General features: G+C 43.3%; 1 protein-coding gene across 1 annotated transcript; it reads right to left on the bottom strand.

Moving 5' to 3' along the window:
* Window positions 1–1,546: 1,546 nt before the first annotated feature.
* Window positions 1,547–18,718, bottom strand: gapdhs (glyceraldehyde-3-phosphate dehydrogenase, spermatogenic). Its single transcript, XM_030071622.1, has 11 exons — window positions 18,602–18,718; window positions 6,922–6,981; window positions 6,345–6,441; window positions 5,880–5,986; window positions 4,573–4,663; window positions 4,357–4,475; window positions 4,035–4,116; window positions 2,834–2,985; window positions 2,476–2,638; window positions 2,253–2,350; window positions 1,547–2,048 (listed from the first exon to the last, which is right to left on the bottom strand). The coding sequence occupies exons 2-11, from the start codon at window positions 6,948–6,950 to the stop codon at window positions 1,979–1,981; spliced, it is 1,008 nt and encodes a 335-aa protein (XP_029927482.1). The 5' UTR covers window positions 6,951–6,981; window positions 18,602–18,718; the 3' UTR covers window positions 1,547–1,978.
* Between the last annotated feature and the right edge of the window lie 3,333 nt (window positions 18,719–22,051).

Genomic DNA, 22,051 nt, shown 5'->3' on the forward strand with positions numbered 1-22,051 from the left:
ATGTCAGGACTAATCAGTCAACTAAAGAATAAACACTGACTGTCTGATCAGTATCTTGTAGTTGAATAAAATAATACGTAATAAGAAATAATAAGTAGTGCAATGTTGAAAGACGTGGTGATCTTCACTGATGACTGATAGATTGATTTTTCCTGCAGTTTGCTGTAAGCTAAAATCATTTGCTTTTTCCTCTAATTCCAGCTCTGCTTGTTACTGGGAACAATGTCCCTAATGATCCAGCAGGTGGCACTGCAACAAAATATAATAAAATTAAAATTAATGAACCAGTGGACACACAGCGTAGCTCACTCCTGCTCCTTTGCTCTGTGCCATGTTTTCCAGTCGTCCTCTCACAGGGAGCAGCTTGGACAGTGCAGGGAGAAGACAGGAGGAAGCTGCTTTGTGTGCAGACTGTTGCAGTACCAATAAACGGACAGTAGGTGGCTCTACAGAGACAGCTTTGGAAAACAACCAGGCCTGCACTCTGTCTCCCTGCCGTGCGACACGTCCTCCTCCTGCCTACCAGGAAGTCAAGTGGAGGAGACAGGAGGAGGCCAGCGGCAGATCCACTTAACCTGTCAGTGCTGAACGAGACGCCAGGCGAGTTGAAGCGCCTTCACCTCCATAATGAGGCAGCAGGCAGCAGGGCATGCAGGCTGAGAGAGGAGGTGACTGCACCACAGGGATGGAGAACTGGGACACTCTACCCACCAAACCCTCCTAGCCCTCCTCATCCTTCTGTTTTTGTCCCTTAACTCTTGGCCCTCTCAAGGTCCTGTGTCCTTCTTTTAATTTTCCTCTTTTCTCCCTCTTTTTTCCTTAAGCCTGTGTTTTACAAACTAGGGGGGTTAGGGCTTCAAGTGTTTGCTCAGCAACATTTAATTTTAATTTCAACATATTTTTGGTTCACTAGTAATTAATACCAAAATAAGTGACTAAATAAATATATGAGCAATTATTTTAACATCTCACCACTTTGAGTGTATTTTCAAAAGTCTTCTTTAAAATGTTTGTCTTATGAGGTGTTGTATGATTACACCACCCAGCACAGTGAGTTGCATGTGCAGAAGGCTAATCAGGGCCTGGATTGGCAGTGCCAGCTCTCATTAACATCAGTGGTGGCACATTGCAGAGCTGGCAGAACAGGGGCCAAGCAGCTGTCAGCGGTAATGTTGATTATCTTGGCTTTCTTAGAAAAATTCTAAAAGACAGGTGAGAAAGCTGTCAGTCGTGGTATGTCTGGCTGGTTACTGAGGAGGAACCACGGAAGCTACTTTTATCTCTAATTAACCAAAGTGTATGTGTAATTTAATAAAGGTAAAAGAAAAATGTGGAGTTCCAGATGGAGATCAACACGGTATGAGGACAAGCTGAAGAACTGTTACACTCTAATGCAATTACAGGAAATGTTAATGATTTAACTTGGAGGTGTAGAAGGCAGAACATTATTCTATCAAACCTTAATCCCAATGAGTACAGCATCTACAAAATATACTGCAAATGCACTGACTTTAACTGCATGTAATTAAAGAAACAGGACAGGAAGACAGCTTTTTTTTTTCAAGGTTTATTTTTTTTCTGTCATTACTCTTAAGCGGAGTTACAGTAGCTCTGCCTCTCAGCTTCCTCCTTCCACGGTTATTAAGCCTTTAAAACACACCAATAGGGAGATGGATACAGTAGTTACCATAGCACTGGGCCATAAAGACACATCTAAAGTGGCAGTAGGAGGTGGAGGGGGGGCACAGGGACACAACAAATACTGTCACCGACCAAACGTCTCGCCATTAAAGGAAAATAACAGATAAAATCAGAACACTCAAACACACGGTTGCTGCTGCCTACATATAGTAGTGCTAGGGGGTAGTGATGCTATGACTTGACTATGAGTGGGGTTTGTGTGTAAAAGAGAAGTGAAGGGGGTGGGAGGTTGACTGGGGTGGTCCCTTTCTTGACTTCCTTTCTGGACAGGAAGTGCCTACTCCTTGGTGTGCATGTACATCAGCAGGTCAGCAACGCGATGGCTGTAGCCAAACTCGTTATCATACCTGGAGAGAGACAGGCAAAAGAGGAGAGAGAGGGCTTAGATGATCCATTTCAAAAGTAAGCACACATGTCTTATCCAGTCACCATACAGAACTGTATGCCACTTGTATATGCAGAGTTATAGATTTTTTTTTTTTTAAAGTCCATGGCCAACCAATCACTATCGACTAGAAGGACTGAAGAAATAATATGAACTGAGCACTGACCAGGAAATGAGCTTGACGAAGTTGTCATTGAGGGAGATGCCGGCGCCAGCATCAAAGATGGAGGAGTGGGTGTCACCGATGAAGTCAGAGGATACCACCTGGAAACAACAGGTCACACAACTAAGACCAACAGCCCAAAATGCAGTCACCCGTCCAGTGACTTTGGCATGAACTCTTTGTTTTTGGAGTATTTATATGCATTGTGGTGTGTGTGAAATGTTACCTGGTCCTCGGTGTAGCCCAGCACTCCCTGCATGGGGCCATGTGCGGCCTTCTTTACAGCTTCCTTAATCTGAGCGTAGGATGCGGGCCGGGACAGACGGCATGTCAGGTCCACCACTGACACATCAGCCACGGGCACCCTGAACGCCATGCCTGTCAGCTTGCTAGACACACACACACACAGACACAGAAAGAGAAAAAAATAAGACACTGAACAAACATCTGTCACTTCAGCTATTGTTCTACAGCTACTCCAATAAATGAGAATGGAAAAAGTTGAAGATATTAGCTTCCCAGCCACAAATATAAAGGATGAAATGGAGGAATATTAATGTGTATCTGTATGTGCATCTGCTCACCCGTTGAGTTCGGGGATGACCTTGCCCACTGCCTTGGCAGCGCCAGTGGAGGCTGGAATGATGTTCTGGTGAGCGCCACGGCCGTCACGCCAGGCCTTGGCACTGGGACCATCCACTGTCTTCTGAGTGGCTGTGTATGCATGGACTGTGGTCTGCAGAGGACAGACAGGTCATGAGACAGCTGAAAACACTGGCCGCCCTGACCCATGGCTGTGGCCGATATCGCCATGTTTATCCATGTCTTACTGTGCTATAACAAGCACCAGCCATCTCCATAGTGTCTGAATTCTAAATTCAAACTCTAAACTAAATGTGAACCAAAATGTGGAATAAGCACATAATCTATCAATGAGCTGGGCTGGTGATGAGAACCATGTAGACTCAACCATCAAATTACATCCTTATTCCACATGTCACCCCATTCACCCAAACATTCAGCTGTCCCAGGTGGGTCACAATCGAGCTGTGAGGAGCTCTTCGGGACCCCTACTGACTGTGTATCCTTGTTACTAACGGTTATAAATATTCAATAAAACAATTACTAAACAACAACTTACTCTCTTTAACAGGGCATAAAACCAATGGCGCACAACAATTTGTGGCACACAAACTAGAGAGTCTCTGCCACTACAGTACATTCAAGAAACGAAAAGATAGATGGAGCATGAAGACGGAGACTGGAGATGCACCAGAAGAACTTGTGCCTGAGAGGAGATGTGTCTGCTGTTTGGACGTTTTTCGGCTTTAAAAAATCTGGCATACAGTGTGCGGTGTGCTCTGTCGAGTTTCAGGAGCTTTGGGAAAACGACTCAGACATGACCTCGGCCACGTCCCGGAAATTTCGCTTCTCTTGGGGATGTTCACAAATTAAAGCTTGGCCCTATGTGGCCTATTCTCCAGGTCATCAAGACATCCAAGAATGAATTACTCTGCGTCTGCAGTGATTTTATGGTGGGTTCAGGTACAGTGAGCCTTTAAAAAGCTTTCACCTCCCAATGCTTCTGTCGAGGTGGCACTGGAAAGCATTTATTTGTTCGCAAAGCGAGTCTATGAAGGATCGAAGAAGCCGGACTGACAAATGCCAGTTCAGTTGGTTTGCGTAATATCTAACTGGTTTAACCTCTTACACTGAACCGCACCCGCAAAACTGAAACTCTCACTGCCACTAAAGTGATGGAGCTTTTCAGAGACTGGGACTTACCATAAGAGCCTCTTCAATGCCAAAGTTGTCATGGATGACTTTGGCCAGGGGTGCCAGGCAGTTGGTGGTGCAGGAGGCATTACTATCAACAGACAGACAAACAGGCAAGATCAGTAACCACTAGACTGCAGGGTTTCACTTCTCTTAGCAGACAGGAACCAGGCTGTAAGACATGTACCGATGACGTGCTTTGTGTGAATCCCTAGACTCAGCTGTATGTGCGAGACATCTTAGATCGACAATTATCACACTTCTGGTGAAGATGGGGATCTAAGGGAGTGTGTGTGAACGTGTTATGTGTGTGGGAGTGAGCATGTGTTACCTGACGATGGTCATGGAGGAGGGGTCGTATTTGTCCTCGTTCACTCCCATGACAAACATTGGCGCATCAGGTGAGGGGGCGGAGACGACCACACGCTTAGCCCCGCCCTGGATGTGAGCCTGGGAGAGAGAGCAGAGGTTGGAAACTACTGTGCAAGGGTGTCTGTATATGAATCTCAGTCTGTATGTATGTGTGTATGTGTGTGTGTGTACGTACAGAGGCCTTCTCCACACTGAGGAAGACTCCAGTGGACTCAACGACGTACATAGCTCCACTGTCACCCCAGGGGATTTCTGATGGCTTCATACTAGAGACAGAAAAGGAGAGAAGTCAAGCAGAAATTAATTCATCAATGAATTATCATTGAATTACTATTCCTCTTTGTGTTTGTGTGTGTGTACTGGTATAATCGAGTAGAATAAAAGCACAGTAGCATATGTTGATGGTTTCTAAAGGTATTTCACAGTACACAGACAAACAGATTTGGATGGACTGCTCTTCATAAAGCGGCTCTGTCTCTCAGCAGGACTGGCAGAGAGCACTGTGTTCAGGGAACACAGGGTCCTCGGAGGGCTGTGTTATAAATCAAATATCACAATATCTTTGATTGAATACCTCCATATCGATATTGTCATGATACTGTTGGGATGACTACTGGTGCTTTCAAGATATTTACACACACTGTAGACAATTATTAGTAATGTGGATACAATGGCCAAGCAAATACTAGAACACTTACAACAGTTTAATAAGTTCAGGAAATTGCATCTCTTTACTGTATCGCAGCCTTTAAAACAACGAAAAGACTGATACCATATCACAATGTTAAAAAAATCAAAAATTCCAGACGATATCTCATCACGTATTAACACTTTTGATATATTAGCAATACTGTATATTGCAAGAAACAGAGGAAAAGAGCCAGTGACCAAGAGAGAAAGAGACCCACAGAGAGAGGGAGATGGAGGATGGGGGGGTCTTGTTAAGAATGATACATCCTGTGCTGTCTCACTTAGCGCTCAGTGCCTCTTTGGACAGTTTGATTTTAGTGCCAAAAAAAGGCAATAATTCAATGAACACACTGGAGCATAAAAGGCCCATTGCCTTGTGAAACAGAAATTTGCCTCAACTGCAGGAGGAGACGGATAAAGGAATAGAATGTGCCAAGTGCTCAAGCAGAAACTCGGTGAAAAAAGGAATGTCTCCTCGCTAACCCTTTTGTCTGCTGGCACTGCCTTTTGCAGAGTGGAGGCGCCACCCCTCAATGGACTAAACCAACAGTGAGTGTAAGGGGGTTGATGAGGGATTAGCGAGCTACATGAGCTAACACGGGGGCAGCAGACAGCCTGATTCCATGTGCCACGGATTCACCGGGGTATTACACACCAGGACGGCAAACTGTCAGTATAGGATGAAGCCGTAACAATGAAATGAACTGCCTTTAAGGACTCTAAGGTTTGCAAACGAGTGATATGTTGGTTAAAATGCAAGCATCAAAAACCCAAAACAACATCAACACTAACCACTGGAAGACAGAGATGGAGTTGCCGTCGACAAGGAGCTTGCCGTCCTTGTGGGAGACCTCACCATGGTAACGCTTGTGGGTGGAGTCATACTTGAACATGTAGACCTGTGGAAAGATGTCTGAGTATGAAGGCATGTGTGTGTTTTGCTTCAGGATGAACCAAATGCTCACATATTTTTGATATAAATTCTGTTACGGAGGACGGAAAAAAATATTTTAACTTTTATTTTAGCTTATACTGCATATTAGACTGCCTGTGTGTCACAAACTCTCTCTGTCTCTCACTCTCTCTCTCGCTTACTCACTTATTCACTCACTCATACACACATTAGTTATTGCCTAGAGGGACCAAATTATTTAAATAAGTAAAGCTGATGGAGTAAATCCATTCCACCTCATATTCTGTGGATAGAAACAAATGCTAAAAACTGGTTAATGATGGTGTGTTGGTGTGTTTTCTCACCATGTACTCCAGGTCAATGAAGGGGTCATTGATGGCCACAACCTTGATGCCTTTCTCGAGGCAAGCCCTCAAGACCAGACGGCCAATACGACCGAAGCTAGAGAGGGGGAGAGAGACAGAGAGAGAGAGAGTGAGAGAGAGAGAGAGAGAGAGAGAGAGTAAGTTAGGGTTAATGTGGCAGTTTTCCCCGGGTTAACTCAAAGAGTCCACACCACAATGCACAATCAAACTACAACACACCACAATGCAATGAAAAACAGAGGAAGACAGACATTAAGAGAAAGAGAGCGAGGGAGAGAGAGAGAGAGAGAGAAAGAGAGAGAGGGAGATGTGAATGATGTTGCCGCTGTGCTTTGGAAAAATGGTGGGAAACTTCCTCAGGATGTGGAAGCACTCCTGGGACCTCACATGGAGGTACTAGCAAGGTCAGACACTCTGAAGCCATCTGCATGCAGAGTGTATTCACACTCCAAAGGGACTTCAATTCAATGCCGATAAAATCCCAAACTATACTTAAAATCATTCTGAAGTTAGTGCAAAGCATCCCCAAAACTGTGTGGGTAAGCTCCTAACTCACCCGTTGATTCCAACACAGAGGTCTGACATGGTTGCTGCTGACTGATGGGGATTGAGTCACCTGGAAAACACATAAATAACAGCGGTGACACAAGAGAAACAACCACAGGCAAACAACCCTGAAACAAAATAACACGAAAACACTAGTTAGTTGCCACAAGCTACCAAATATGTCCCTATCTTCGACTGTGTGTTTTTTCATTGACACAGCTTGAACACCAGACTCTTTACAACAGAAGCACTCGTACGCTTGGATCCCAGGGTGACACCAAATTCTTAGCTGAACATTTGAGTAAGACCCCATGGTGTGACGAAGTGCCTGTGCAACTCTAAATGGGGGCAAACTGTTTCCTTGGAGGCAGGAGGTGGCATTCATCAGGTGGTGCAACTAGCCGGCAATACATAAGTGTGTGTGTGTGTGTGTGTGTGTGTGTGTGTTGCACCGCTCCAATGTCACTTGTTCCAATCTGTCGTTTCAGTCAGAACCTTCTGTTCGTCACCAACAGAGGTTGTGTTTGATACACTTAGACGTGCACACACAGTCCTGCTGGTTTCCCTGCTTGCCACAACCAGCTGATTTAAACATTCATCACCGCATGACTAGAAAATAATGATAATAATTTATATTATCCTTGTAATGGCATTACTGAGGGTTACATAAATGTATTAATCTGCTGTAATACTGGAGATCTGACATTTAAGGCTTTATCAAATTATCCACAAACTTGATGAGGGTGGTGTGACCTCCTGCCAAGACTTTCACTTCTCTTGTTCTCTTTTGTTTCTCTTTTCTTTATTCATTCCTCTTTCCCTTACATCCAGCCAAATCTACAGCTAGCATAACTCCTCCACTATCTTTCCTCCATAATGTCTGTCCTTTCCTTCCTCTTGACAAGTTTTTCCACCCTGCTTTGGCTTTAAAAGGGTTAAATAGGAAATCACACTAGCAAAGAACCTGCTCTGCTGGTTTGTTTCCCTCTTAAAAATCAAAATACTGTCTATAAAACAAACTAAAGTAGATTTTGTTGTAGTTTTGTAGTCTGCTTCCACTGGTAGCATTGCTAGTAAGTTAGTAGTGGCCCAGGCTGTGCAGGCCAAAAACAGGCTGCCAAATATCAGGTTTTGTATGTAGGCAAGCTGCTGCATGAGGAGGGAGGGGTGGATGCCTTTCAGCGGCATGTTTAGAAAACAATAAAGACGGATAAGGAGAGAGAGAAGCAGAGAGAGTGTTTAGGCCGGTTACATAACAAATGGGCCAACAGAGAAAAACTGGTCTTCTGGCTGAATAAGAGGAAGCCTGGCCTTGATTCAACTATGTGACAGCAGGGGGGCAGAGATAGTAGGAACTAGAAAACAGAGAAACAGTTGAAATATAATAAATAAAATAACCGTAAAAGAGATATTTGATCCTTGGCAAGCCGAGTTGGAGGTAGTTTTACAGATGGTAGCGTTAATCTCTACATCTTTTCAATGGAAAAATACCAGATGTCTGGCGTCTCCTTCCCACACCCTTTCTCCCCTGTCCTATCCTGTCCTCTGCTCTCTGATACACACACCTCGCCCAACCTCTTCCTTCTCCTCCCTCTCTTCCTCCACCTCCTGCTTATCCACCAATAGCTTTGCCCTGCTTTCTTCCAAACCCTCGTTCCTCCCTCTCCCTCCTTCATCTCCTCTCTTTTCCTTACTTGGTGTGTTTGCTTTGTGCCACAGTGGACTTGATACCACAGTGCTACTAAACAGCACTGTCATAACACACACCCACAACCCTTCACAGTGACTGTAGATCATGTAGTGGAAGAGATGGTGTGTGTGTGTCTATGTTCATGTGTACATGTACGTGTATGTGTGTATTCAAAGGTTCGGCTACGTCTGTGTATAGAGCACTGGTGTATGTGTGTGTATGAAAACACAAAGTTAGCACAAGTAACAAAAAAATCATAAGTAGCTTCTCCAATCGGTATGATCGTTATGAACTCTGTTTTTTTGACATGAAAACTCTGTGATAATAAAACGAGAATGAGAAATGAGAACCTCATTCTGCAAAGTTGCACAGATTTCTGTAAATGTATATCCAAGCACACAGTCAGCTGGTAAGAGCTGAGCTCAGCAGCATCACATAGCCGCTAGCCTGGCCAGGTGCTGATGTATGTGTGTGTGTGTGTGTGTGTGTGTGTGTGTGAGACAGCTGCAGGTACAGTAGGTAAGGGCACCGTGGATTGTCCTTGGAACTGGTTGGTGGTCATTTTAGACTACCATAATCTTCTAATCTGTTGTGTGTGTGTGTCTCTGCAGGGAACATGTAGGGCATTCTGTCGATCTGGTGCAGTGCATTGTGGGAATCCTTAAATAGACTAAAGGGGCAGCCAGATTAGGATAAACCAGCTCTCTCTCACACTCGCTCCTGCTTGCTTGCTCACACAAACGCACAAGGTAGATGGTGGCCTTGGCCTTGGTAGCACAATAGTGTTGCTAGTTCCTTACAAAGCCGGTGTATAATGTGTGTCTGCTGCTAACCATGCAAACACATCTCCACATTAAAAAACAATGCATTCACTTTTCTTGGCAATTGTTGACATGTAGTAAAACATTCACCATTCAAACCTATCTCGAGAGTACATGCTGCTCTGCAATGACTTTTATTAGCTAGAATTACTATTATTTTACTGTTTCTCTCTGTCGATTTCAGTGTGGCAGCAAACTACAGCATGCAGATTTTTTTTTTTTTTTATCTTCACAGAGGTGTTGGGGAGAGGAAAAAGTCCAATAATGGTGAGCCGTTGCCACATCAGTTGAATTTCTTGTTGTGCAACTTATTTGAAAGTGCACTTCACTTGTAAATTTTTCTTTTTGGTTAGATAGAAGGAAAGCAGAGGAACGGCTAACATATAAATAAATAAACTAAATAACACTAGGAAATGAGATTTTTGATCATAGGCAAACCGGGATGGAGGTAGTTCTACTGTGTTGTATTTTTTTTTAAAGATATTTTTTTTTGCACTTCTGCTTTATTTGACAGCTACAGTAGAGAGAGACAGGAGACAGATGGGATGACATGCAGCAAAGGGCCTGAGGTCGAATTCAAACCCAGGACGCTGTGATCAGGACTAAGCCTTGGTTCATGGTACTTGCTCTTGAGCCACCAGGGCGCCCCCACTGATGGTATTGTTAATCTCTACATCTTTTTAATTGGAAAAATACTGTATGTACTGTACTGGATGTGCCAATAACTTGTCTAGTGACAACGTATTGGTTACATACAGCACCTATCAATCCTTCAACAATGTAAGCACAAAGAGGGTGCACCAAAATAACCTTTTCTCGTATGAATCATAAGAGGCATGAAGAAAACATGACAGCATGGCACGCACTTGGTCCAAACATGTACATTTTCGTCCTAGCCATGCACTGTCAGATCTTCTGTACCAAATCTAACTATCAATCACTTTTCAGTCAATCAATTTTGTCAGGCTGTTAGCCATCACATATTTGTTGATCTGTCAATACGACATGGGACTGAATGGTCTGGAACTATTTTAGCCTGGAGATGTTCACTTTTACTACATGGAACTAGATATTGTTGCTAAGCAATATCAGACAGGACTCTGTTGCTGGCTGTTGCAGGACTATTAGTTGCCTGGCAACATGAGCTTATTGAACATGCTGTCAGATAGTATTGTGTTGTATTAAAGTGTTGGTGATTTGTGTCACAACTTTGCCTGCAGGGCTCGGCTGTTTCCAGTGTACACCTGCTTCCAGTGTGCCTGAGCATAATGTGGCCTTTTTTTTTCGTGTGTGCCTATTTCTAGTGGCCCTTCTCTCAGGCTAGAGGAGCCATTTTGTATTCTGCTGCCAGCATCATTCATAATACAAGGTCACCAAAAGGAGAAAGACAGAGAGAGGGAGAGAGATAGAGGGTGGTGAAACAAAGAACAAAGCGGAAAGAAATGAGAGAAGTTAGACAGAGACACATATCTCCCTCCTGGTCTCACATTTCTTACTGTCCTCGCCGCTGCACTCGGTTCCCACCATCACCCTGTCTGTGCTCACAAAACACTGCACCAACTTTCTCTTTCCTCTCCTTCCAAGTTCCCTTCCCCGTTTCTGTTGTCCCCCTCCTTGCTTCTCTTTGTCCCCATACTTCCCTCCCTCCCTCCATTTTGTCTCAACACAGCAGCTGCCCTGGGTTTTCAGGCATAAAATGGCTGCTCACCTGACAAATGCTACTATTTTTAAGTGGGCTGTCCAGTCCTTTTCAGCAGTTTTCTCATTGCACTGAAGCAGCTGGAAAGTGGAGCTGGAGTACGAGCTATGGTGGGCCTCATCCCAAAAAAGCAGCTTAGGACCACCTCACTGTGCTACTCTTTAATCTGTGGCTTGAGTTACAGTTAAAATTATGCATTTTAATCATTTTAATTCTGTTGTGTCTGTATAGCTCTTTGTATGCGGGCATGTGTCATTCTGCCAGTATATAAATGGTGACACGCCCCCCCCAGTCCACAATGTTGCCTGGTTACGATGTGGACTGTGTGGCCAATTGCCTGGTTTCCTTTATCTGTAAATCAATCGACACTGCTCTCGTATTCAACACACTTTCTTAGATACACACAACACCCACAAAGACATGCACTGGCTCACAGAGGCAGTGCTGTGCAGAGCAGGGCAGAGACATAACATCTTGTTAACGGAAAACTGCAATCTGCTGACTCTCATTAAGAAGCGAACAGACGAGACGGACAGACACGTACGCAATGAAGTCAGACTCTCTCTGAGCTTTGCGGCTTCTTACCACATTTTCTGCTCATTACAGATTAGCCATGAGGCCAATTAATGTTAGAATAGGACTGACTTGCAAATTCAATCAGTGAAAATGCTCTGCCTTGAGAAGGTTGTCATCTATAGTTTGTTTCCATCCTGGTTGGGTTAAGACCAGCACCGGTGTGACTAAAATATGACGCAAAATGATACCCTCCTGCAGCTCAGCCATCTCCCCTTCTGATTGGCCCGCCAGAGAGTAGGCCTGACCAATCAGAGAGGCTCTAGCTGTGCTCCTTCCTCCTTAATAGGAAAAATACATTTTGTCCCTCACCGCTCTTCACCCACCTCTCTCCATCCAACCTTCCTCCCACCACCTCAGCTCTGTCTCTCCTCTCTGCTCCATGAATCAAACAATGTCCTCTCTCACTAGAAAATCATGATAATAATTTATATAATCCCTGGTAATAGCATTACTAAGGATTATATAAATTTATTGATCTGCTGTAATACTGGAGATCTGACCTTTAAGGCTCTATCAAATTAGCCACAAACTTGATGAGGGCGGTGCGGCCTCCTCCTCTGCTGATAGGTTAGCCGAGGGGCAGAAGTGACCAATCAGAGAGGCTGTAGTTGTGTTCCTTCCTCCTCGGTGAGGAAGGACACCATGTTCCTCCCTTGCATCCACTCGCCAGCCCCTTCTCTCATTCTGTCTCTCCATCTATCATCCATCCTCACAGCTCTCCTTTCTCCTCATTCACTGCATGTCAGTCCACTTCTGTCTTTCCATTTCCTCTCCCCTGCCAGCTATGTCTCTCTTAGATTCAAACTTTCATTCCTCCTCCTTAGTCTCACATGTCCCTTCCGTCTTCCCTCCACTTTTCACTCACCCTTTTTCATATGATTTGTTCCTACTCTCTTCCTCTCTCCCTCCACCTCTGTTGCTATCCATCCTTGTCACCTCTATTCAGTCTGTCTGCCCTTTGCTTCCCCTGAGCTGCGACCCATTTTCCTCATGCAAAAACAGCGTGTGACGACGGGGGCGCAGAGGGGGGCGGCTACGCCTGTATGTGTGTATTGGGGAGACAGTGTGTATGTGGGTCATTCTCCCCCAGGGTCTTGAGCTGTGTCTGATGCCCAGTCAACCGGAGAGAGACCAAGACAACAGGCTGCATCAGGTGGTAAAATGTCTCATTCTAACTGGGTTTTGTTCACATGGAAAATCAGTTATGAGAACAATGAGAGGAGAAAAGTGGAGAAGGATTCTCTCTCTTCCCTCTGTGTTTCTTCCAGGCTCCGACACAGCATTTCATTTCTACCAAATAACTGCCAACACCCCTGATGTCGAACACACACACACACACACACACACACACAACCTGACACAGTAACAAGCCCTCTCTGACTTCTCAACATGCTATGTCAACAATTGAGAGGCATGTTCAAACACTTTTCCAAATACTGTGTGGATTACATTTCTCATCTTGATACAGGTATATTATTATTTTGGGCTTCACACCCACTTGTTGCTGACTCTTATGATAGAGAAAAATTGCTTGACTAATACAGTTAGACAACTCGCATGACTGAAAAACAACCTTGACAATGTCAGCATAGCACCACTTTGTATTAAAACTTCAGGTTAGCATGGTTTGTGTACTCACTGGAAATGACTGAGTCAATGAACTCAATGACTCTTTTATTTTCTCCCTTGCCCATTTCTCCTAACGTCTGCGTGGCCACTCCCCCAGCATTCCTCCCTCTCCCACGCTCTTTCAGCGGGTGCATTCCATTTACTAAATTTTGCTTTGCTTCCACCAGCCTCTCTCCATGGTGACATTGTGACCCGGAAATGGAAAATTCTGCACCATTTATCAATTTCTGACTGTAAGGGGAATGTAAATGGATGCGGCAGTGAGTAGTAATCTCTCATTAGAGTGGGGGCATTTTTCAGTGTGACCAGTGTAGTATGATGGAAACTTATGACCAGACAGGCGTATGGCCACCACCATTATGTCCGTAGACCTGTGCCTTCACCACTACACCACTGTGCCTTGGCGCTGACATCACTCAAAATCACTGACATCGCTCAAAAAATGACTGATACAGGCTAATAATCTGGGCCACATTTGGATGCCAATAACAGCATCACTGGCAGAACAAATTGTCAGTCCCACCTAACCCAGTAAATAGGACATGTGATTGGTAGTGGTGGGAATCACTGGTTGAGTCATATGTTTTCAGACCATTTTCAATAATGCAAACCTGAAAAACAAACTAATGCACTGGGAGAACAGTGACAAGAAATGCTTAAAAAAAAAAAAGTTGCCACAGTTGTGCATAATGAAAACTCAACAAAATCGTATTTGCAGAGATTTACATTTTTACATTTTTTTTAAAATTAGATTTCAAGCTTTCAAACACTAAGTCTCAACCTTTCAAAACATGACATGATATTTATCCCGTAGAGGTGGACTTGAACTGTCTGTGACTTTTGACAGTAACTGTCAGTTTGTCAGTCAACTGTCTCTACTCCACTTCCTCTTGTCTCCCAGCCTCTTTGTCTCTCCTCCTCAGCAATGTCTGTGCTCCTCATCTCTCTAGTCTAGTCTCGTCACCATGGCAACGTCACTTTGCTGGCATAAACAAGTCAATCAAACATCCAACACCATCACATCATCACTCAGACACACATACAAACCAGCACTGCAGGGTGTGTGTGCAAGACAGCGGGCCTGGCCTCCTGCTGACAGTGACAGAAAGACAAGTCCACTGTTTCTACTGGACAACGCATCTGTCTGGCACGTTGGCTGTCCAGTCAGCTTGCACCTTGTTTAAAAGTAGTGTTACAGTCATAACACCAGCACTCAATTTGGAGAGTCACAGTTACCTGCTATGCTGTAGGTAGTATGACAACATGAGCGTTCAGGACAACCAAAGTTAATAGGTTATGGCTTGTGGATTTAGCTGCTTAGTAATGGATTATTATGGTTTATAACATGTACACACGCACGCACACACGCACACACACGCACGCACACACACATACACACACACCAACCAGTATGAATTAGTAAAAAAGGTCTGCAGTATCAAACTGCAGGTGATTCAGTAGGAGACATGTGACTACCCTGCAGAGGTACTGTTATGTCGACATACACACACGCATATAAACATACACACACACACCCACTGTCCTGTAAGCAAGTAGTTTACAGATTTCCTACCTACGGTTCAGGCCATGTCAGTGTGTGCCCTCCATTCCTCTCCTCTGCAAAATGCAGTTATCAGGCCACAGCTCTATGCTGTGTGCTACTTACCTAACTATGCATAAAAACCTGCAACTTTGTATCACTGCTATGTAATAAAATAAAGGCAGAGCAGATGCACAACTGCTTTACTGTACAAGAGGAGGCCTAACACTTCACAGTAGCCTGTCCCCTCCCTGCAGTATGCCACATTTTCCACCATGCACTGAGTGCTGCTGAGTCATCGTGAAGTTTCCTGCGTCTTACACACATCCTGGACAAGATGGCTGGTTGATTCATCAGGAGCAGAACTGAAAGAAACATTCATACGAATCTCAACTTAGCCGTACTAAGACTGACAGAGGCCCTAGTGTCATGACAAAGCTGAGCTCTCCAGTGATAATCTCCCAACCCCAAACTGTGAATCAGGACGCAGCAAACTAATCTGTGGTGATTCTGATCCAAGGCAGCCTGCCCTCAAGCCTCTACCAGAGAGGAGAGGGACATTCGCTTGGTGAGCAACGTCAGCAGCGTGTGGCAGCTAATCTGGCAGAGGAAAGCCTCTAACAAGCCAACACTCTTTGTACCACTTAAAGCAAGTATCTAACAAGACCCTCCACGTCCACATCGCCACTTCTGCCCCTGTTTTAGCTGCAAGTTTTGGTCTTAATATGCATGTTACTGTAAATTATCTTGTCCTGATGGAATTATTCTAAACGGAGTCCTACAAATATTAGTCTTATGAACAGAAACTAAGCTCAATGATGTGTATATATTTATATCTATATCTATATATAGATATAGACAGATAGATATATAGATATATCTTTTCACTTTTTTTTCAGATCTGGCAGTTTTTTGCAGAGGGAGCTTGAAAGAAAACAGATGAAATGCTAGCATATGCAGAACAGGTGAAGAACCAAACAGACCTGCAGCCCCTCACTCACATCACATAAGTAGCTGGGGCGGCTGTCGATATCTCCTTAATTACATGGCTGTAGTCTTCATTAGGCTGTAATAACATTACCAGTGTGCAGCTGGTCTGCTATAACTAATCTACACGACAAGTAGACAGGAGGATCTGTCTACTTTATGCTCACACACAATAAGCCAGTCACGGAGTCACTGACATTTACATCTGAGACATTTAGCTGTCTTCACAATACGTGCAACAGAAAAATAAGTCAGCATTTACACGCAAAACTAATAGCGCTACGCTAAAACTTAGCTTCTGTAATTTAGACAATGAGTTTCCATAATAATAACAGGCTAATAAAAGTTAACCCACTACAGAAGAGTCAAAGACGGGTTAAAAGTACTTGACTTGTACCTCAGAACAGGGACACCACATTATTGGGCTGGCTTAAATTTCCATCGATATCGGCCTATATTGGTATCATCCACAAAATGCACTGATAAAAATTAGGACAAAAGATATGTCATCACAATTACTTTCATTTTTAAGAACCCACATTAACTTTGTTTGATATGCAATACCAATTCTACACAAAGTTACATAATTTAGATTTTTTTTTTTAAATAATTGTTTGACAAACTGGTCCAGAGGGGCTTATAATGTTAAATTATCTATGCTTCAAAGTCAATATCTTCAAATACATGTATTATGGCTAACTTTCTTCCTGAATAATAAGTGCAGGACGCCAAAAACATGTTAAGTGGCACCGTTTTGAGGCCAGATCTATGCATCTCTCTAGCAGTTCTGGGCCTTTGGTTTGTTACCTTCATCGGCTGAAGTGAGCCTGAGGTGTAAGCTATAGCACCTTGAGTCTAGTTTGGATAACAGCTAACTCAGTTCAAGTTAGCATCTGAGAATAAAGCTGAGTGTTTAGCCAGCATCTCCCTAGCCTCTCTGGGGCTGCTGTGACCTTCCCTCAGCTGGAGTGATGACCTTCACCAGTGGGAGAGGCCAGACATGGCTCCATCTGCATCTACCACACCTAATGGGACTGGAATTTATTTTAACAAATGCTTATCTATCAATGTGCCCTTAGATAGTGACGACTATAATGCATACCCTAGGGGAAAGGAAGAGGGGCTTGCACTCACTATGTTTGCACATTGTATGATGTCCCTTCCAGGCTGTGTTAAACTACAGATTACAGCTGAAGAAGGTGCGTTTAGGAACATCAGTATAACTGACTACCTTCATTCTGCTTAACTTCTGTCCTACTTCAGCAGTAACTTTCCCAGTTTCAACTATTTGCTATTGTACTTCTAGTCAGTCTGGCAGTTGTTAGTGAACACAAAGCAATAAATCTGTGGATGACTGCTGCTTTTAAATCCTGTGTGTTCGTTTTCTAAAACCGCATCAACGAATCCGTGTCATCCGGAGTCAAACTGCGGCAGAGTCATGTGACGCCGCAGCCTCTCTGCCCTTCAGACGCATCACGGAAGGACTTGAACTCGCCTCCTCCATCTTTTCAAATTAAAGAAGAGCTCACGGTTCATGTTTGTCGCATTCCCATTATTATAGGTCACGATATCAAACACCGTGCCCCTCTGCTTCCTATACTCTCGCCCTTCCTGCTTCCTCCCACTGCGACGACAGGCTGTTCAATGCAGGTGCTGGCGCAACGACGAGTGACTTCATCATGAGGAAGAGGAGAGGCACGTAGCCCCATTGAACACTCATGGAAAGCACATGCGGTTCAAACAGTTCAATGTGCTGCTGCAGTGCTAATATTCACTAACAGCAGCTCCAACTCTATTTCCACATTTTTCTATAAGCCTATAAATTCATTCATACCACAGCCCGGGGTGTTTTACATCGCAAATGTATCTCCTGCATCACTGGTAATGCTGTAAATTTGCAGTAAATGTGCAAGAGTACACCAAAACATCTATTTGTGTGGCAGTTACATAACGCCGCTTCTTCTAGCCTCTTAATCCACTTCCGCAAAAATGCAGCACTGGAAGCTGCCAATGTCACGTTACCAGCTCGACATTTTAGCTTCTGCTCAATGAATTATAGATTATGAATGAGCTATTATCGCTTCACGTTCATTTCTCCCCCACAAACAGGCTTAAATTGTTTCGCAGGGTTTCCCCATCCAAACGTCGTTTTATCTTAGATGATGCAACGACAACGACAAAGAGTTACACAAGCAGCCTCCGTGTAGACAGCAAGGCCAAGGGCGCATCCCCTCCCATCCTGGCGTTTTCCTCCACCATTCATGCACCATTTTACCACGCATACACCTAAAACTACAGCTACAAGTAACATTACATGACTAGATACTGACCACTCCATCCTTTAGCCCGGCTGTGGTATTTTTGCGCCACTTAAACGAATACGTGGCAGATTATAATTAAGCTAGCTATCATTCACCGTGCTTAAAGTGACGTCCTGTTTCTTTAAATCAGCTTGAGGTCCTCTAGTAAATCTGAATGCAGGTGCAAATTAATAACCAATTTCATCGCATAGGTTGTAAATTGAAGATAAAAGTATCAGTTTGCACAGCCGGGGAGATTTCTCAGCGATAATGGAAAAGTAAAGTTTGTGCACCGACCAACACAGGTTACATTTTTAGAGACCTCAGAAACAATATTTAAGATTCGCCACAACATTTAATCTTGTGTTAGGCCTTTAATGCCTGGAATTCGTACTTTAAAAGCCTACAGACATCCCATAATGAAAGGGAGATGGGGCTTACAGCTTACCTCACGGCTGATGCTTCTTGTGTCTGTGTGCGCAAACGGCACTGCCGCCTTCCGTTTTTATACAGGACACGTGCCACCGGGAGCCTGGTCGCCCTGGCGACGTGACGTAATATGTGCTGCTGCCGCTAGGATCCATTCGCAACGAGGGTCTGGTCACGGGCGCTCGTGGCTGCCCTGGTAACCACAGAGGAGAGGATGAGGAGGAAATGATGAAGCAGCAGACGTGCTAGTTAGTAGAAGACTTCTTATTTTTAACAACCAGAATGGACACGTGCAATAACTGATTACACGCACCTCAAAGTCAAAAAGATCAGAGAGAGAGAGAGAGAGAGAGAGAGAGAGAGAGAGATGCAAGAGGGAAGTGGTGGGGCATGATGAAGCATTTTATCCAGTTTCCACCATGTATGAGCTCTGAGACCTGAGCAGTTGATGTGACGAAATACTGTTGAAATACAGCTTGCTAAAGACGACACAGGAAAAGCCTTGGAGGGATGAACAGCATCATGATACAGAGAGAGAGACTCTGACAACTGTTGCTTCTGCTTGTTGTCCAATTCGCACATATGTCTATTTTATTTGAAAAGAGCACAGTGGCGTGTCATCTGCAGTCCGCTCACTCTGTGCGCCTGGCAGCGGCCTAAAGCACCGCAAGGCTCTATAGAAACACTTTCTCCCCGGCAGGGCCTCCATTGTGCACTGATCTGTAAAAGACTGCAGACTGGACTGCCTATGGATGCAGTGTGTGTGTGTGTGTGTGTGTGTGTGTGTGTGTGTGTGTGTGTGTATACCTATGGACGGATGGATGCAGATGGATGCAGCACTGTTACGTAACATGTGGCATGAAGCAAACATGTCAGGTTCCCAGTGCTGCTCGTTTACCACAATGTGAAATGTAACTGAGCCAGATAGAAAATTAAAGCTATTCTGTTTTATCCTATTCTACATAACAAAACAGAAACCTATTCTACTGTGTTCTGTCCTATTCTATTCTATAGAACCAGATAGACATCTGAAGTGCTATTCTTTTCTATTCTATTCTATTCTATTCTATTCTATTCTATTCTATAGAACATTATAGACATCTAAAGTGCTATTCTATTCTATTCTATTCTATAGTCGTAAATAGATACCCAAAGCTCTACTTTATTATGCTATGTTATGTTCTATTCTATCCTGTTCTACAGAACCTAATAGAAACCTGTCTACTGTGTTCTGTTCTGTTCTATTCTATAGAACCTTATATACATCTAAAGCGCTCTCTTCTCTTCTCTTCTCTTCTCTTCTCTTCTCTTCTCTTCTCTTCTCTTCTCTTCTCTTGAACCAAATACAAACCTAAAGCTCTGTTCTGCTCTAGTCTATATATGACCTAAAAGACATCTAAATCTCTATTCTCTTCTATTCTCTTCTATTGCAGGGAATTCCAGCATTTTAAAGATAATTGCCTTACAATATAATCTAATCTATGAGTTATATCTATTATACATGCTGTGTTATATGAATGGTGCATCAGAGTCCCAGAGGCACAGCCTCTCCTCCCCACATGTCACAGCACGTGTCTGACCGAGAACAAGGCTACGTGAGCGAGGATGCGTACAGTTCAGTAAAGTGGGAAATCCCTGCAGTGCACAGCGGGGGAAGTGAGTGTGGACCAACATGGGTTACACCCTCATAAAGCACCTCTGTTCACCTCTGTAGGGGCGCATTTCGCCACCTCTGATTTTCTTAATCACTTCCAGGGGTGAGTATTTCACCCAGACAGTGTCCCATAGTTAATCCCCTGTAACTAACCGCTGTCTTCATTTTACTCACCGCCTCAACAGCAAATGTGTGAATGACTATGTGTAACATCTTCTGACGTGTAACCTTCTGTTCTGTAGTAACAGCGCCCCTATGTGGTGAGTTGTTGCAAATACCAAATGTTACTGGGAGCCGTGGCGCTGGAGCGGCCTGAGATACAGAAAAATGCACTTAAGTATTAAGTATTAAATTATTATCATATGCGCATGTATCCTAAATAACCTAACAAAATGTAAATAAGACTGGGAAATTAGCAGAGACCACGTAGAGGCAATCTCAACAATAAATGGTAAAATCATATGGCTATGTACGATTATATTGTATAGTTTGTATTGAATGGCTCTGTTCACTCGCTTAACTTTTAGACTTAATACTGAGGCGAAAATTCTGGCGAATAAATTAATCATAATCATAATCATTATTTTGAAGCTGCAGCTCAATAGCGCTATGCAGCTTTATTTATGATCATTAATTAACAACCACTAAACTGCAGTGTTACAGAGGCCCTCTGTTTCTGATTAAAATCAAGTGAAATCACCTGAATACACACGAGTTGTATTTATGATTTCACTTCGCAGAATGACTCAGCTATCTTTTCCTCCGTGGGATCAATTCCAAGCTGATGAATTATACAGGACAACCGCAGGCCTTCGCCAAAATCTCATGGGAACACACTGACAGATTCACATTGAGCAGACCCAGTGGCTTAGTGCTTACAAAGGTTCAACACAGAAGGCCCAAAGTCAAGTTGCTTGTCAACAAACACTATCCCATGACCACAGCAGCTGCCAAGTGAAGGATGGAGAAGGTCATATTTAGATGCATGTATTATTGCATGTATGAAGATTTACATGAAAAGTAATGGGGTTGTTTTTAAACTTTTATTACAAATAAATAAATAAATAAAAAACATCACTTTTGGTAGGTGTCAGGGGAAGAAGTGTCAGATCAATTAATGCATAAATTAATAAACAGAAAGCAAATGCTATTCTGATGGTCAGTTTTAAACTGTCTCTCCATCAGACTGAATTGTTTTTTCACTTTACGTAGGCTTACGCATCATGCGGATTGTGAAGAAAAACAGCAATTAATAGAAATGTTGTAATACAGAGGAGCTGAGGCATGAATAGGTTGTGGCTTGAAAGGTTTGAGAAGTGCTACCATAACTTAATGAGTTATTCATTATGCCCGATGAGGGATATAAATGATTTAGGAGCAGAGAGTATTCTCAGGAATAAGAAATCTACATGACTCCAAGTATTCACAGCAATTAAAATGCTGGTATAAAATTATGAAAAAAAAAAAAAATCCCACATCATTCTGCTGATTTCAGCTGTAGTGTCAAATATTTTGGTGACGTTACACACAAATTACAGCCAGTTATTGTTTATTATTGCAGACCTGCTGTTTGACATGTCTGAGCACCATTTTAAACATGTGATATTGAGAGTTTGACAGTAATTGAGTTTTCAATCATAACTGAGTTTTCATATTTTGAAAAATATAGTGCTGATCTTCTGATTTAACCACAGGTTGCTGTGAGGCAAGCTTATTTCACACATCAGTGGATGTGTTAAAAAAAAATCTTCTTCAATGATTTTTTGGGACTTTTGACTGCAATTTTGATTGAAAAAAAATACATTGTAAACAACA

This window comes from Myripristis murdjan, chromosome 16, assembly GCF_902150065.1.
Source record: "Myripristis murdjan chromosome 16, fMyrMur1.1, whole genome shotgun sequence".
Lineage (NCBI taxonomy): Eukaryota > Metazoa > Chordata > Actinopteri > Holocentriformes > Holocentridae > Myripristis > Myripristis murdjan.